General features: G+C 46.8%; 1 protein-coding gene across 1 annotated transcript in view; it reads right to left on the reverse strand.

Moving 5' to 3' along the window:
- LOC139382362 (cell adhesion molecule DSCAML1-like) overlaps positions 1-18,869 on the reverse strand; it is a 193,911-nt gene that overhangs the window by 6,012 nt on the left and 169,030 nt on the right. The window contains exons 22-27 of the mRNA XM_071126356.1: positions 16,916-17,069; positions 15,574-15,691; positions 15,025-15,188; positions 14,824-14,922; positions 4,830-5,018; positions 4,275-4,562 (exon numbers count right to left, since the gene is read on the reverse strand). Coding sequence (XP_070982457.1) covers positions 4,275-4,562; positions 4,830-5,018; positions 14,824-14,922; positions 15,025-15,188; positions 15,574-15,691; positions 16,916-17,069 — 1,012 coding nt within the window. The remainder of the gene's footprint in view (positions 1-4,274; positions 4,563-4,829; positions 5,019-14,823; positions 14,923-15,024; positions 15,189-15,573; positions 15,692-16,915; positions 17,070-18,869) is intronic.

The raw sequence follows: 18,869 nt of genomic DNA on the forward strand, positions 1-18,869 counted from the left end.
ATACAGTGGGGCAAAAAAGTATTTAGTCAGCTACCAATTGTGCAAGTTCTCCCACTTAAAAAGATGAGAGAGGCCTGTAATTTTCATCAATAGGTACACTTCAACTATGACACACAAAATGAGAATTTATTTTCCAGAAAGTCACATTGTAGGATTTTTATGAATTTATTTGCAAATAATGGTGGAAAATAAGTATTTGGTCAATAACAAAAGTTTATCTCAAAATGTTGTTTTATACCCTTTGTTGGCAATGACAGAGGTCAAACGTTTTCTGCAAGTCTTCACAAGGTTTTCACACATTGTTGCTGGTATTTTGGCCCATTCCGCCATGCAGATCTCCTCTAGAGCAGTGATGTTTTGAGGCTGTTGCTGGGCAACACGGGCTTTCAACTCCCTCCAAAGATTTTCTATGGGGTTGAGATCTGGAGACTGGCTAGGCCACTCCAGGACCTTGAAATGCTTCTTATGAAGCCACTCCTTCGTTGCCCGGGCGGTGTGTTTGGGATCATTGTCATGCTGAAAGACCCAGCCACGTTTCATCTTCAATGCCCTTGCTGATGGAAGGAGGTTTTCACTCAAAATCTCACGATACATGGCCCCATTCATTCTTTCTTTTACACGGATCAGTTGTCCTGGTCCCTTTGCAGAAAAACAGCCCCAAAGCATGATGTTTCCAAACCCATGCTCCACAGTAGGTATGGTGTTCTTTGGATGCAACTCAGCATTCTTTGTCCTCCAAACACGACGAGTTGAGTTTTTACCAAAAAGTTATATTTTGGTTTCATCTGACCATATGACATTCTCCCAATCTTCTTCTGGATCATCCAAATGCTCTCTAGCAAACTTCAGACGGGCCTGGACATGTACTGCCTTAAGCAGGGGGACACGTCTGGCACTGCAGGATTTGAGTCCCTGGCGGCGTAGTGTGTTACTGATGGTAGGCTTTGTTACTTTGGTCCCAGCTCTCTGCAGGTCATTCACTAGGTCCCCCCGTGTGGTTCTGGGATTTTTGCTCACTGTTCTTGTGATCATTTTGATCCCACGGGGTGAGATCTTGCGTGGAGCCCCAGACCGAGGGAGATTATCTGTGGTCTTGTATGTCTTCCATTTCCTAATAATTGCTCCCACAGTTGATTTCTTCAAACCAAGCTGCTTACCTATTGCAGATTCAGTCTTCCCAGCCTGGTGCAGGTCTGCAATTTTGTTTCTGGTGTCCTTTGACAGCTCTTTGGTCTTGGCCATAGTGGAGTTTGGAGTGTGACTGTTTGAGGTTGTGGACAGGTGTCTTTTATACTAATAACAAGTTCAAACAGATGCCATTAATACAGGTAAGAAGTGGAGGACAGAGGAGCCTCTTAAAGAAGAAGTTACAGGTCTGTGAAAGCCAGAATTCTTGCTTGTTTGTAGGTGACCAAATACTTATTTTCCACCATAATTTGCAAATAAATTCATAAAAAAATCCTACAATGTGATTTTCTGGATTTTTTCTCATTTTGTCTGCCATAGTTGAAGTGTACCTAAGATGAAAATTACAGGCCTCTCTCATATTTTTAAGTGGGAGAACTTGCACAATTGGTGGCTGACTAAATAATTTTTTAGCCCCACAGTACCACAAACCCCTGAGGCGCCTTATTGCTGTTATAAACTTACTGCTGTTATAACGTACCAACGTAATTAAAGCAGTAAAAATAAACATTTAGTCAAAGCCGTGGTATACGGTCTGATGAACCACAGCTGTCAGCCAATCAGCATTCAAGGCTCAAACCACACAGTTTATAAAAGACCATATAATTTGTATTTTTTGTTTTTTTATTGCTCTAATTATGTTGGTAACCAGTTTATAATAGTCATATCCCAGTTTACCTATTTGCTTATGGTCTTGTGTACACCTAGCGAACAGTTATTTAAATTATATGATAATTGATTTTGCATTTTAGTTGGAGCGGCAAGCCAGACAAAATGAAACGGGCTTATTTATTTAATGAATATGAATTAGGAGGGCAGAAATGATTAAATATTAAAACATTAGACCTCTCACTAAAGGCTTCAGTCATACAAAAGTTATACTTAAATCCAAACGGGTTCTCTAGGAGATTAGTAAGAATGTCTCACCCCATGTTCAAGAATGGCCTTTTCCCCTTTATTCAGATTACAACCTCTCACTTTTGGTCATTTGAAAAGGAAACAATCTCCCAAAATATCGATATATTAAAAACAAATTAAAAAGCCATAGAAAGTTAGTTGCAATTTCAATTTAATTTAATTCAATTTCGACTAGAAAAAAACTGAACACAAAATACAACAAATATTGTGGTTAAACTCAAATATACGAATAGAAAAAAAAACATTTATTTTTAATTTTTTAGAAAAGGTATAATGTTTGCAAATGATATCATAAATAGGACTGGTGGAGTTATGTCACATATGCAGCTAACAAAAATATATGGAAATGTCTGCTCTACCTAAAATTATAACCAACTAATCGCAGCATTACCGCAAAAAAATGGAAGAGGTAAGTGGAATAGGGAGAAAGTAGAGAACTTGTCTGTCGGCCCTGCATCAAAGACCATAATTGGCTAAAAAAAAATACAGAAATAAAAATGTATACCAGTTTCATTTAAGGACCTAAAAATTCACAACTCTCCCATATAGATAGTTGGGAAGAGATTTGCAACGTACCGATTCATGGTTTATGAACTGACACGCAAAACGACAACGGATTCAGAACTTCTAATTTTTCAATTGAAATTATTAGCAGATATTGTTTTGCGAAGAGACAGAATCGTTAGCTCGTTTGTTTTGTTTTTGGTCACAGGTCCAGAAATGGCTAGACATTTGCAACATTTACATAAGAGCTAACTGTGCAGATAGCACTACTGGATGATCTGAAAATTCATAGTCAATCAATCAATAATATAATAATATTTATAATAATAATAATTTAACATCTGTACAAATGATGAGAATAGAACGGTTCGGAACCTTTGTGAAACATCACAACACAGTTGAAAAAAATATATGGCAAATAGAAATTGAATATGGATGGTGTTTAAGAGATAGGTAGGAGGGGTTGAATGGAGGTGAAGGTTGGGAAAAATAACTAATAACAACAAGATACCTAATGTAAAACATACTGTTTCCATAAAACGTAAAACGTTGAGGTTTGAGGAAGGACAGGAGTAAAAATATAACTATTTTAAAATAGACTGTGCCTGTAAAATTTATATAGTATGTATAAGCTGGAAGTAGAAGCCTAAGCGTTATTCTAAATGTGTTTAACACTTTGTTGGTTACCACATGATTCCATATGTGTTATTTCGTTGTTTTGATGGCTTCACTATTATTCTACAATGTAGATGTCACGACTCCCGGTCCCTCTCCTTGTTCGGGCGGCGTTCGGCGGTCGGCGTCACCGGCTTTCCTAGCCATCGCCTGATCCACTTTTCATTTTCCATTTGTTTTTGTCTTTGTCTCAATCCCCCAATGACCTGTTCATGATTTAACCCTCTGTTTCCCCCATGTTTGTTTGTGTGTGATTGTTTTTATGGAATACGGTCCGTTTATAGTGGGCTCGCTTATGTTGTATTGTATTGGTTCTGTTTTGAGCTAAATACGTTTATTTACTCATATCTGCTGTCCTGCGTCTTGACTCCTCTACACCAGCTACCCACAGACTACATTACAGTAGAGATTTGTGGGAATAAAGAAAACCCCTTGAGTAGGTGCGTCCAAATTTTTACTGTATATATTTGCAAAAAAAGATATGGGGGATTGGAAGTGATGCAGACAATTACAGTGATGGAAGCTACAATCTATCTGTAATATTAAAGCTGATCCATCCCCTATTAATAAAAAAATAAAAAATTCTAATAGCAACAAGGCACATCGGGGGGGTTTGTGGTATGCGGCAAATATACCACGGCTAGGGTTTGTATGCAGGCCATATACCACACCCCCTCGGGCCATATTGCTTAAATCAACTCCTTCGATAAGGTCATTTAACTTAAACATATATATATATATATATATATATATATTTTTTACCAATTGTTCTCCTGCTCTAAGGCTTTATTAGCATGTAAAAAAGAAACGTGTCATTCTTTTGTGAGTTTTTATTTCTGTTAATGAGATACGACAGTGAAGAGGAGACAGGAAAGATTGCGAGTCAGAAGATGGCGATTCGAACCCGTGCTGCCGCTGGTACGTGTGCTAGACTCAGCGGTACTAACCACTGGGCCACACAGGTCAGAGAAAACAAACCAGCTTCTACTCACTGCCGTCGTAGTCCAGCGTGGCGAACTGAGAGCTCTGGTTCCCGCAGCCGGCGCTGTTACACGCCTTCATCTTCAGCTCGTACCAGGTGGCCTCGCGGAGCTCAGCCAGGAACACGTCGGCGGTGGCGTTGGTGCGCACGTTCTGCCACGCCCAGTTGCCCTTAGGTCTGAACTCCAGCAGTACGGCCGTGATGGGGCAGCCACCGCTCGCCCAGCCCTGAAGGTTGAGCCGGGCGTGGGTAGAGTTGACGTGGGTGAACACCGGATGGTCCTTATTGAACTGGGGCTCTGGAAGAGGCCGGGGGCAGGAAGGTGTTAGTTCTCACTTAACACTCATTTTTTTAAATGTCTTGAAATATTATGATATGGTAAGTGTGACTGAATATGAATCCACCTGTCCCCACCACATTTACCCCTCTCACAGCTATAACCATGTTGCCTCATCCACTTCAGCTCCCTCCCTCTCTGCCCATCTTCACCTCTCCTGTCCCCTAAACACCTCCCATTGTCCCTGTATCACCCGGTCCATCCTCCCCCTCTCGCACGACCCCTCACCTCGTCCGTGGGTCTTAGCCTCGATGATTTCACTGATGCGTCCGGCTCCCACGCTGTTCTTGGCGGCCAGTTTGACCTTGTACCAGGTGCCACAGCGCAGGTTGTCCAGCTTGAAGGACCTCTCACTGGAACTGATGAACACATCCCTCCACCCCTCTATGTTGTCCACCGAGTACTGCAGCACGAAACCTGGGGAACACACACACACACACACACACACACAACATGATAAGGGTACATTTTTCCTATTTTCAGACTTTCTGTTCAACCTTCTGTTGTACTGCAGTGCATGATACAAATCGAGAAGATGAGAAAAAAATACATGACATGTAAATGATTTAACATTTAAATGCACCAGATACCCATATATTTTTGCTATATTCAGCTGGCTCATTCAGCTGGTTCATATTTCATTGTGTCAGTACCGCTGGAAAACACCAGAGGACAATGGTGCATCACACATCTCCTCCACTACCAAAGATCCAGATGGAGAAGGCTGCATTCATGACTGTTCTATGCCGCCATTACTTTCCCAGAAGCTCCCAGCTGGGTTCGGGACGGCGCTGACTGGGTATATATGCAAATGAGAACACATTATGGCGTCTGCAGTCATAATCAGCTGCCTTGGATTTATAGTCTGTTTATAACTCTCTCTCTAGATCTCATCTCGCTCCCCCTCTCTTATGCTCGCTCCCTCTCTCCCTCTCTTATGCTCTCTCCCTCTCTTATGCTCTCTCCCTCTCTCCCTCTCTTATGCCTTCTCCCTCTCTCATGCTCTCTCCCTCTCTTATGCTCTCTCCCTTTCTTATTCCCTCTCTCATGCTCTCTCTCATGCTCTCTCCCTCTCTTATGCCTTCTCCCTCTCTCATGCTCTCTCCCTCTCTCATGCTCTCTCCCTTTCTTATGCCCTCTCTTATGCTCTCTCTCTCTTATGCTCTCTCCCTCTCTCATGCTCTCTCCCTCTCTTATGCCTTCTCCCTCTCTCATGCTCTCTCCCTCTCTTATGCCCTCTCCATCTCAAATGCCCTCTCTTATGCCCTCTCCCTCTCTTATGCTCTCTCCCTCTCTTATGCTCTCCCCCTCTCTTATACTCTCTCCCTCTCTTATGCCTTCTCCCTCTCTTATGCTCTCTCCCTTTCTTATGCCCTCTCTTATGCCCTCTCCATCTCAAGTGCCCTCTCCCTCTCTTATGCTATCTCCCTCTCTTAAGCGCCTCACTCTCTTATGCTCTCTCCCTCTCTTATGCTCTCTCCCTCTCTTATGCTCTCTCCATCTTTTATGCTCTCTCCCTTTCCCTCTCTCTCCGACTCCCTCTCCCTCTCCGACACCCTCTCCCTCTCCGACACCGTCTCCCTCTCCGTCTCCCTCAGATAGACAGACGGACAGTTGGACAGCCAGAGGGACAGACAATAAACTTACAGAGATAGATTGTATTAGTCTAACACAGACAACGTGAATCAAAGACTGCATGTCGAAAAGGTGTGTTACAGTCGTGGCCAAAAGTTTTGAGAATGACATGAATATTAATTTCCACAAAGTTTGCTGCTTCAGTGTCTTTCGATATTTTCGTCAGCTGTTACTATGGAATACTGAAGTATAATTACAAGCCTTTCATAAGTGTCAAAGGCTTTTATTGACAATTACATGAAGTTGATGCAAAGAGTCAATATTTGCAGTGTTGATCCTTCTTTTTCAAGACCTCTGCAATCTGCCCTGGCATGCTGTCAATTCACTTCTGGGCCACATTCTGACTGATGGCAGCCCATTCTTGCATAATCAATGCTTGGGGTTTGTCAGAATTTGTGGGGTTTTGTTTGCCCACCCACCTCTTGAGGATTGACCACAAGTTCTCAATGGGATTAAGGTCTGGGGGGTTTCCTGGCCATGGACCCAAAATATTGATGTTTTGTTCCCCGGGCCACTTAGTTATCACTTTTGCCTTATGGCAAGGTGCTCCATCATGCTGGAAAAGGCATTGTTCATCACCAAACTGTTTCTGGATGGTTGGGAGAAGTTGCTCTTGGAGGATGTGTTGGTACCATTCTTTATTCATGGCTGTGTTCTTAGGCAAAATTGTGAGTGAGCCCACTCCCTTGGCTGAGAAGCAACCCCACACATGAATGGTCTCAGGATGCTTTACTGTTGGCATGACACAGGACTGATGGTAGCGCTCACCTTGTCTTCTCCGGACAAGCTTTTTTACGGATGCCACAAACAATCGGAAAGGGGATTCATCAAAGAAAATGACTTTACCCCAGTCCTCAGCAGTCCAATCCCTGTACCTTTTGCAGAATATCAGTCTGTCCCTGATGTTTTTCCTGGAGAGAAGTGGCTTCTTTGCTGCCCTTCTTGACACCAGGCCATCCTCCAAAAGTCTTCGCCTCACTGTGCATGCAGATGCACTCACACCTGCCTGCTGCCATTCCTGAGCAAGCTCTGTACCCATGGTGCCCCGATCCCGCAGCTGAATCAACTTTAGGAGACGGTCCTGGTGCTTGCTGGACTTTCTGGGGCGCCATGAAGCCTTCTTCACAAAAATTGATCCGCTCTCCTTGAAGATTTTGATGATCCGATAAATGGTTGATTTAGGTGCAATCTTACTGGCAGCAATATCCTTGCCTGTGAAGCCCTTTTTGTGCAAAGCAATGATGACGGCACGTGTTTCCTTGCAGGTAACCATGTTTGACAGAGGAAGAACAATGATTTCAAGCACCACCCTCCTTTTGAAGCCTCCAGTCTGTTATTCGAACTCAATCAGCATGAAAGAGTGGTCTTCAGCCTTGTCCTCGTCAACACTCACACCTGTGTTAAAGAGAGAATCACTGACATGATGTCAGCTGGTCCTTTTGTGGCAGGGCTGAAATGCAGTGGGAATGTTTTTTGGGGGATTCAGTTAATTTGCCTGGCAAAGAGGGATTTTGCAATTAATTGCAATTCATCTGATCACTCTTCATAACATTCTGGAGTATATGCAAATTGCCATCATACAAACTGAGGCAGCAGACTTTGTGAAAATTGACATCTGTGTCATTCTCAGAACTTTTGGCCATGACTGTATACACACAATGGGCTCTATTTCTGGCTGGCGTTACGCCACGCGCAATCGTCAAACGCACACTTGTTTGCAGTTTTGACCTGTCAAAACCGTCACTCTTATATTTCTAAACCCTTGGGCTAGGAGTTGGTCATTTACCAGAGTACACTGAACTAATACGCACACTGCAAATTGAACACACGCTGAACACACACACAGCACGGTAGTCAGATAATCAATGTGACAGCTCCTTAACTGGGAACCAAAACAGAGTGTACACCAGTCAATAAACATAGAGCACGGCATGCAAACCAACAAAGCTTGCTTAGGGTGGCGATAGCTGAGGTGCGCTTCTTCGAAATGCGTGCCAAAGTTCCAATTTCACTTTGTGCTGGTGGGGATATTTAAGACCAATGCATTCACCAAGTAATCACACATCCCCCTTTAATCTACAGTGCATTCAGAAATGATTCATACCCGTTGACTTTTACACATTTTCTTACGTTACAGACTAATTCTAAAATTGATTCAATTGTTGTCTACACACAATATCCCATAAACAGGTTTGTAGAATGTTTAATGTTTGTCCTGTTGGAAGGTGAACCTTCACCCCAGTCTGAGGTCCTGAGCGCTCTGGAGCAGGTTATCATCAAGGATCTCTCTGTGCTAGTCTCCCAGTCCCCGCTGCTGAAAAACGTCCCCACAGCATGATGCTGCCACCACCATGCTTCACTGTAGGGTTGATGCCAGGTTTCCTCCAAATGTGACTCTTGGCATTCAGGCCAAATAGTTCAATCTTGGTTTCATCAGACCAGAAAATCTTGTTTCTAATGGTCCAAGCGGGCTGTCATATGCCTTTTACTGAGGAGTGGCTTCCGTCTGGCCACTCTACCATAAAGGCCTGAATAGTGGAGTGTTGCAGAGATGGTTGTCTTCTGGAAGGTTCTCTCATCTCCATGGAGGAAGTCTGGAGCTTTGTCACAGTGACCAACAAGTTCTTGGTCACCTCCCTGACCAAGGTCTTCTCCCTCAATTGCTCAGTTTGGACAGGCTGCCAGCTCTATGAAGAGTCTTGGTGGTTCCAAACTTCTTCCATTTAAAAATGATGGAGGCCAGTGTGTTCTTTGTGGTACCCATCCCCAGATCTGTTCCTCGACACAATCCTGTCTCTGAGCTCTACGGACAATTCCTTCGAACTCAAGGCTTGGTTTTTGCTCTGACATGCACTGTCAACTGTGGGACCTTATATAGACCGGTGTGTGCCTTTCCAAATCAATTCCAATCAATTGAATTTAACACAGGTGGACTCCAATAAAACATCTCAATAAGGAGCAATGAAAACAGGATGCCACTGAGCTCAATTCTGAGTCTCACAGCTGTTGCTGTCACTCGTTATTGTAGCCTACGGTATTACATAAACTGTAGTAGCAATCAACAATGGACTCGGATGATAATATTCTGTGCCCCCCAGGCGATTTGGAGTTGGATGACAACGCGAAGACCCTCCATAACTTACAGAACCTGAGACTAACGTATACACTACTAAGCCATGGAATGCCTTGATTGGCCAATGAGTGGCCAAGCCCTTGGCACACCTAAAACTTGTTTATTCATCAAAGACCAACCATTCCGCGCCACCGCCAGCTATTGCGCTCATTATAACGGCTGTGGAAACAGCAACAAAAATATTTCGGATGCCCTTGGACCAAGAGCTCCACCGCCAGCAGATAGATTTACCGTCGCATCAGGTTTGTTAAAATAGAGCTCACTGAACAAATAGGCACACTGCAAATTGCACACACACTGAACACACACACTGAACACACACACTGAACACATGCGCAGTACCGGTAGTCAGATAATCAATCCGACAGCTCCTTTAACTGCAAACCAAAACAGAGTGGACACCAGTCAATCAACAGATAGCACGTTATGCAAAGATAGCAGGGCAAGCAGAGAGACAGACAGAGGGCAAGCAGAGAGACAGACAGAGGATGAGAGAAAAGCATTAACCCTCCCCATTGTGTTCGTTTCCTGTTAATTCATTCTGTGTTCCCGGTCCAAAATGACCGCCCCATTATAGCTGATTATAAATCCATAACAATACATATATTATCACCTAATGTTGTGTTCCTCATCCTCTTCCTCATCACTGGATTGTAACAACAACCTCAGCAGGACCCTCTTCCTCATCACTGGATTGTAACAACAACCTCAGCAGGACCCTCTTCCTCATCACTGGAATGTAACAACAACCTCAGCAGGGCCCTCTTCCTCATCACCGGAATGTAACAACAACCTCAGCAGGACCCTCTTCCTCATCACCGGATTGTAACAACAACCTCAGCAGGACCCTCTTCCTCATCACTGGATTGTAACAACAACCTCAGCAGGGCCCTCTTCCTCATCACTGGAATGTAACAACAACCTCAGCAGGGCCCTCTTCCTCATCACTGGAATGTAACAACAACCTCAGCAGGACCCTCTTCCTCATCACTGGATTGTAACAACAACCTCAGCAGGACCCTCTTCCTCATCACTGGATTGTAACAACAACCTCAGCAGGACCCTCTTCCTCATCACTGGAATGTAACAACAACCTCAGCAGGACCCTCTTCCTCATCACTGGATTGTAACAACAACCTCAGCAGGACCCTCTTCCTCATCACCGGATTGTAACAACAACCTCAGCAGGACCCTCTTCCTCATCACTGGATTGTAACAACAACCTCAGCAGGACCCTCTTCCTCATCACTGGATTGTAACAACAACCTCAGCAGGACCCTCTTCCTCATCACTGGATTGTAACAACAACCTCAGCAGGACCCTCTTCCTCATCACTGGATTGTAACAACAACCTCAGCAGGACCCTCTTCCTCATCACTGGATTGTAACAACAACCTCAGCAGGACCCTCTTCCTCATCACTGGATTGTAACAACAACCTCAGCAGGACCCTCTTCCTCATCACTGGATTGTAACAACAACCTCAGCAGGGCCCTCTTCCTCATCACTGGATTGTAACAACAACCTCAGCAGGACCCTCTTCCTCATCACTGGAATGTAACAACAACCTCAGCAGGACCCTCTTCCTCATCACTGGATTGTAACAACAACCTCAGCAGGACCCTCTTCCTCATCACTGGAATGTAACAACAACCTCAGCAGGACCCTCTTCCTCATCACTGGAATGTAACAACAACCTCAGCAGGACCCTCTTCCTCATCACTGGAATGTAACAACAACCTCAGCAGGACCCTCTTCCTCATCACCGGATTGTAACAACAACCTCAGCAGGACCCTCTTCCTCATCACTGGATTGTAACAACAACCTCAGCAGGGCCCTCTTCCTCATCACTGGATTGTAACAACAACCTCAGCAGGACCCTCTTCCTCATCACTGGATTGTAACAACAACCTCAGCAGGACCCTCTTCTTCATCACCGGATTGTAACAACAACCTCAGCAGGGCCCTCTTCCTCATCACCGGATTGTAACAACAACCTCAGCAGGACCCTCTTCCTCATCACTGGATTGTAACAACAACCTCAGCAGGGCCCTCTTCCTCATCACTGGAATGTAACAACAACCTCAGCAGGACCCTCTTCCTCATCACTGGATTGTAACAACAACCTCAGCAGGGCCCTCTTCCTCATCACCGGATTGTAACAACAACCTCAGCAGGGCCCTCTTCCTCATCACTGGATTGTAACAACAACCTCAGCAGGACCCTCTTCCTCATCACTGGATTGTAACAACAACCTCAGCAGGACCCTCTTCCTCATCACTGGATTGTAACAACAACCTCAGCAGGGCCCTCTTCCTCATCACTGGATTGTAACAACAACCTCAGCAGGACCCTCTTCCTCATCACTGGAATGTAACAACAACCTCAGCAGGACCCTCTTCCTCATCACTGGATTGTAACAACAACCTCAGCAGGACCCTCTTCCTCATCACTGGAATGTAACAACAACCTCAGCAGGACCCTCTTCCTCATCACTGGAATGTAACAACAACCTCAGCAGGACCCTCTTCCTCATCACTGGAATGTAACAACAACCTCAGCAGGACCCTCTTCCTCATCACCGGATTGTAACAACAACCTCAGCAGGACCCTCTTCCTCATCACTGGATTGTAACAACAACCTCAGCAGGGCCCTCTTCCTCATCACTGGATTGTAACAACAACCTCAGCAGGACCCTCTTCCTCATCACTGGATTGTAACAACAACCTCAGCAGGACCCTCTTCTTCATCACCGGATTGTAACAACAACCTCAGCAGGGCCCTCTTCCTCATCACCGGATTGTAACAACAACCTCAGCAGGACCCTCTTCCTCATCACTGGATTGTAACAACAACCTCAGCAGGGCCCTCTTCCTCATCACCGGATTGTAACAACAACCTCAGCAGGGCCCTCTTCCTCATCACTGGATTGTAACAACAACCTCAGCAGGACCCTCTTCCTCATCACCGGATTGTAACAACAACTTCAGCAGGACCCTCTTCTTCATCACCGGATTGTAACAACAACCTCAGCAGGGCCCTCTTCCTCATCACTGGAATGTAACAACAACCTCAGCAGGACCCTCTTCCTCATCACTGGAATGTAACAACAACCTCAGCAGGGCCCTCTTCCTCATCACCGGATTGTAACAACAACCTCAGCAGGGCCCTCTTCCTCATCACTGGAATGTAACAACAACCTCAGCAGGGCCCTCTTCCTCATCACTGGATTGTAACAACAACCTCAGCAGGGCCCTCTTCCTCATCACTGGATTGTAACAACAACCTCAGCAGGACCCTCTTCCTCATCACTGGATTGTAACAACAACCTCAGCAGGACCCTCTTCCTCATCACCGGATTGTAACAACAACCTCAGCAGGGCCCTCTTCCTCATCACTGGATTGTAACAACAACCTCAGCAGGACCCTCTTCCTCATCACTGGATTGTAACAACAACCTCAGCAGGGCCCTCTTCCTCATCACTGGATTGTAACAACAACCTCAGCAGGACCCTCTTCCTCATCACCGGATTGTAACAACAACCTCAGCAGGGCCCTCTTCCTCATCACCGGATTGTAACAACAACCTCAGCAGGACCCTCTTCCTCATCACTGGATTGTAACAACAACCTCAGCAGGACCCTCTTCCTCATCACTGGAATGTAACAACAACCTCAGCAGGACCCTCTTCCTCATCACCGGATTGTAACAACAACCTCAGCAGGACCCTCTTCCTCATCACTGGATTGTAACAACAACCTCAGCAGGACCCTCTTCTTCATCACCGGATTGTAACAACAACCTCAGCAGGACCCTCTTCCTCATCACTGGAATGTAACAACAACCTCAGCAGGGCACTCTTCCTCATCACTGGATTGTAACAACAACCTCAGCAGGGCCCTCTTCCTCATCACTGGATTGTAACAACAACCTCAGCAGGACCCTCTTCCTCATCACTGGATTGTAACAACAACCTCAGCAGGACCCTCTTCCTCATCACTGGATTGTAACAACAACCTCAGCAGGACCCTCTTCCTCATCACTGGAATGTAACAACAACCTCAGCAGGACCCTCTTCCTCATCACTGGAATGTAACAACAACCTCAGCAGGACCCTCTTCCTCATCACTGGAATGTAACAACAACCTCAGCAGGACCCTCTTCCTCATCACTGGATTGTAACAACAACCTCAGCAGGACCCTCTTCCTCATCACTGGAATGTAACAACAACCTCAGCAGGACCCTCTTCCTCATCACTGGATTGTAACAACAACCTCAGCAGGACCCTCTTCCTCATCACTGGAATGTAACAACAACCTCAGCAGGACCCTCTTCCTCATCACTGGATTGTAACAACAACCTCAGCAGGACCCTCTTCCTCATCACTGGATTGTAACAACAACCTCAGCAGGACCCTCTTCCTCATCACTGGATTGTAACAACAACCTCAGCAGGACCCTCTTCCTCATCACTGGAATGTAACAACAACCTCAGCAGGGCCCTCTTCCTCATCACTGGATTGTAACAACAACCTCAGCAGGGCCCTCTTCCTCATCACTGGATTGTAACAACAACCTCAGCAGGACCCTCTTCCTCATCACCGGATTGTAACAACAACCTCAGCAGGGCCCTCTTCCTCATCACTGGAATGTAACAACAACCTCAGCAGGACCCTCTTCCTCATCACTGGATTGTAACAACAACCTCAGCAGGACCCTCTTCCTCATCACTGGATTGTAACAACAACCTCAGCAGGACCCTCTTCCTCATCACTGGATTGTAACAACAACCTCAGCAGGGCCCTCTTCCTCATCACTGGAATGTAACAACAACCTCAGCAGGACCCTCTTCCTCATCACTGGATTGTAACAACAACCTCAGCAGGGCCCTCTTCCTCATCACTGGATTGTAACAACAACCTCAGCAGGACCCTCTTCCTCATCACCGGATTGTAACAACAACCTCAGCAGGGCCCTCTTCCTCATCACTGGAATGTAACAACAACCTCAGCAGGACCCTCTTCCTCATCACTGGATTGTAACAACAACCTCAGCAGGACCCTCTTCCTCATCACTGGATTGTAACAACAACCTCAGCAGGGCCCTCTTCCTCATCACTGGATTGTTCCACATCGGTTGTCTCTTGGTCTGGATCATATTCTGTGTTGTCTTCAACTTCTGACACTTCCTCCTCGTGTGCACTCCCCTCTCCTCCTCACCAGTGTCATGATCACAGTTATGATCATGAGCCTCACATACAGTATGTTGTTTGGTCATTGTTCTGCCACAGAATGGATTGTGAGCAAGGCCTCAAAAAAGCTTTATATACCAGAGCTGCGAGACAAGTTCTATATATTATTGAAACTATGTTGCAATAACACACACACACACACACACACACACACACACACACACACACACACACACACACACACAGTAAGAATTGTATATACCTCTGATGGAGGATCCTCCGTTGTCTCCGGGGATCCAGGCCAGGGTGATAGAGGTGGAGGAGGTGGTGGAGACAGTCAGACGGGGCTGGTCCGGAGGAACTACGGGGTGGGGGGGGGGGGGGGACAGACATGGTCAGTGCACTACATCACAACTGGTTGACCAATAAAAGGAGGGGGATGACCAGTGCGCTGGGGGCTCACCTTGCACCAGCAGGTTGACAATGATGGTGTCAAAGCCCAGCGTGTTGGTGGCCGTGCACGTGTAGTACCCATAATCCTCAGCTTTCACCGAGCGCAGGACCAGCGTGCCATTGGCCATGATGAGCCTCTGACCGTCCAGAGTTACCGGGATGGCTGTGTCCTCACTGAGAGCGAGAGAGGGAGAGGGGGGGGGGGGTGACAGGGAGGTAGGGAGTGAGAGAGGGGGGGGTGAGAGAGAGAGAGAGAGAGAGACAGAGAGACAGAGAGACAGAGAGACAGAGAGACAGAGAGACAGAGAGAGAGAGAGAGAGAGAGAGAGAGAGAGAGAGAGAGAGAGAGAGAGAGAGAGAGAGAGAGAGAGACAGAGAGAGAGAGAGAGAGAGAGAGAGAGAGAGAGAGAGAGAGAGAGAGAGAGAGAGAGAACAGAACACTGATGTCAACATTGATTTAACACTGGTCCAGTGGATGGTGGAGTTGGGGTTCTAGAGATGGAGGGAGGAAGTCACGGTGGTAGTGTGTCGGGGACAGCTGAGGAGGTTAGGGTCTCACCTGTCTTTGGTCCATTTGATGGTGGGGGTGGGTTCGCCCACTGAGCTGCAGGGTAGCCTCACCTCCTTCATCCAGGGAGTGGTCACCGTACCTCCGAACGATAGGATCTTAGCTGGTGCTGAGGGAGGGTTGTGACACAAGTTGAGAAAGAGTTGCTTTGAGAGGTAATAGGTCTGTTGTTCAAATCTAGTCAACAGTATACTAATTAACTTGAATATTTTATGTATTTTCATGTAATCAATCAATGTACAAAACAGGTCAGTACAGGTTAAGCGTAAGGGGACAGGTTCAAACACATTTCAACGACGAAGAAACAAAAGGATTAGAAAAGAGGGCCCATAACTGATCAAATGAATGTGACAACAGCAATGGCCTGTTTTCATTCACATGGAACCTGTTTGCATTTGGAGTCTCAGGCACACACACAAACCTCCCTCCCTCCCTCCCTTTTGCACTCTTGACGTCTTAATGCAAGTGCCCTTGTGCTCTTGTGCTGTGGCTGAATGCAGTATTGAGTGGGCCAGCCTGGAGCACACAGCCTTTTACTACTGCTGCTTATCAGCTGGCACAGAGAGAGAGAGAGACACACACACACACACACACACACACACACACCACACACAAGAGAAAGAGCCAGTCGCAGGAAGAAAGGAGCGTGTGCACTCCCTTACTCATTCTCTCTCCCTCTCGCCCTCTCTTCAATCCAAAGGCCATTGATTATACTGCCCTCCTCATTTGCCCAGTCAGACCCTCTGCTGCTCCGGGTATTAACCAGGTCTGCCCCCGTCACCTCCCTCCCTCCCTCCCTCCCTCCCTCCCTCCCTCCCTCCCTCCCTCCCTCCCTCCCTCCCTCCCTCCCTCCATCCCTCCCTCCCTCCCTCCCTCCCTCCCTCCCTCCCTCCCCCATCCAGGGCAGGTTAGCTCATCTGAGCAGTTCCCCCTTAGCTCCTCATATCCTCATTAAGAACACTGGCCTCTGTCAGACAGCACGCTCCCTATCAATCAGGAGAGGATGGACAGACATGACAAGAAAGAGGAGCGAGAGGGGAGAGAGAAAAAGTGGGAGAGAGAGAGAGAGAGAGAGAGAGAGGAGATGGAGAGAAATAGGAGCGATGAATAGAGAGAGGAGAAGGAGAGAGGGAGAGAGGGGGAAAAGAAAGGGAAGAGGGAAGAGAGAAAAGAAGAGAATGAACACAGTGAGAGGGGGAGAGCCAGGGAAACATCTGTGATAGAGTGATGGACGGAGGGGGAACAAAAAGCCATGAGGTTAACCAACTCCCGTAACCCTCTTAAACGCCATCCCCGTGCCCCCTTCCCCCCGACAGCCCCGTGGAGGACTCACCCTTCCCAGCAGGCTCCACAGTGACCTTGTCGCTGATGTTCCCCCGTCCGGCGGTGGTGACGGCAGCGGCCCAGATGAGGTACTGCTGTCCGCGGTTCAGGTGGGTGACCCGGTAGAACAGCAGCTCGGGGTTGGCCTCGTACTCACTGGGGGCCTGGTTGGAGAAAACATCACACTGTCCACTCCGGCGCTGATCTAGAATCTGTTTTAAACTTTACAGTCCTAATCAATAAGATTATATGGACAGATCCTAGATCAGCGCTCCTACTCTGAGATGTCCTACTCCGAGATGGATACAGGCCCTAGGCTCCACACGCTATGAGAACAATGGTGGACAATAATAGAATTAGCTATGCTACGCTACATTATTTTTCTGCCATCAAAATGCCACAGTGTGTATAGAGTGTAGAGTTGATGGGGAGGAGGGATGGGGGACTGATGGGTGAGTGAAGAGAGCATGGGGGGGCACAAAGACCACCTCTGGAAAAGAGAGAGAGAGAGAGAGAGAGGGTAAAGGAAGTGAAGAGGAGACCGCGGGGAGTGCAGGCGGTTAGACGAGAGCGAGGGAGGGAGACAACGGAGGACAGAACAATCAGACAGCCAGAGATATCATTAACAATCAGACAGTCTAATGAGGGCTATCTCCTGCAGGCAGTAGCAGTGAAGAGCACACACACACACACACACACACACACACACACACACACACACACACACACACACACACACACACACACACACACACACACACTGTGGCAGATATGACCTGGGGATGGATGCCAGGGCTCTGTATAATTGTAGTGTGTTTAAGCCAGCCGTGTGTCTGCTGTCTAGACACATCCTCATCACTGTCCAGACACACACATTCCGCGCCCCTTGCTCATCATACACCCCCCAGGTGCCCCAGCACCCAAGAAGTGCCCCCCCCCCCTCCCCACACCAAATGAGTCTGTGGCCCTCCAGCTGCCCAGCCTGTCACTGTGCTGCTCATCTTTACACAGACTAGAGAGAGAGAGAACGAAAGAGAGAGAAAGAGAGAGAGAGCATATATCCATATTCATACAGTATCACAGTATGTTGTTGTGCAAAATGGTTTATTCTGGGCACATTTATTCACGTATTCATGTTGTTTTTCACTGTTTCTCACCTGAACGCAGCCCTGTGGAGATCTACTGGGGTGGCTGGCTTCATCGAAGCTTTCTTCTCTTCCCTCTGTTCCCTCTCTTTCTCCCTTCCCTCCCCTCTCTTTGTCTCCCCTGCCCCCCTTCCTCTCGCCATCTCCCCATCGTCTGTCCTCCCGCTCCCTCTATCTCTCTTTCCTCCTTGTGTGCTCTCTCTTGTTCCTCTCTTTTCCTTCTTTATTTTTTTGCCTCTCAGGCTTTCTTTCTGGAGGGTGGAGGATGGATGGATGGTGGGAGGGGAGGGAGGAGTGTGCGACGGTGTAACGGATATTAAAATATCCCTCCGGCGCGGAGATAGCGCTGATCCGGGGAGCGATAGAGGGAGATAATGAAACGAGGAACAAAAGTACTCCCCGCGTGGCATGTCTGACCCAACCTCCCCTCATCTCTCTCTCCAGTCGCACTCATTTACAAAGTAATCATCCCTCACACGGCGTGGGGGGCCAGGAGAGAGATATATAGAGAGAGAGAGAGAGAGAGAGAGAGAGAGAGAGAGGGATTTGTGAATGAGGGAAAGAGAGGAGTAGAGTGAGAGCATGTGCATGTCTGAATGGGGTACATTCATTTGGTGTAAAGGATCACATAATATCTGTGTGTGTGCGGTTACGTGTGTGTGTATGTCTGTGTGAATATGCTGGAAGAGGTGTTTTATGCATGTATTTCAGGACTCGCAGTGTTGCTAGAAAAGAGAGAGACAGAGAGAGAGAGACAGAGAGAGAGTGTGAGTGTGAGTGTGAGTGTGAGTGTGAGTGTGTGTGTTTGCTGTCAGCTTG

The sequence above is a fragment of the Oncorhynchus clarkii genome, chromosome 24 (genome assembly GCF_045791955.1).
Source record: "Oncorhynchus clarkii lewisi isolate Uvic-CL-2024 chromosome 24, UVic_Ocla_1.0, whole genome shotgun sequence".
Classification (NCBI taxonomy): Eukaryota; Metazoa; Chordata; class Actinopteri; order Salmoniformes; family Salmonidae; genus Oncorhynchus; species Oncorhynchus clarkii.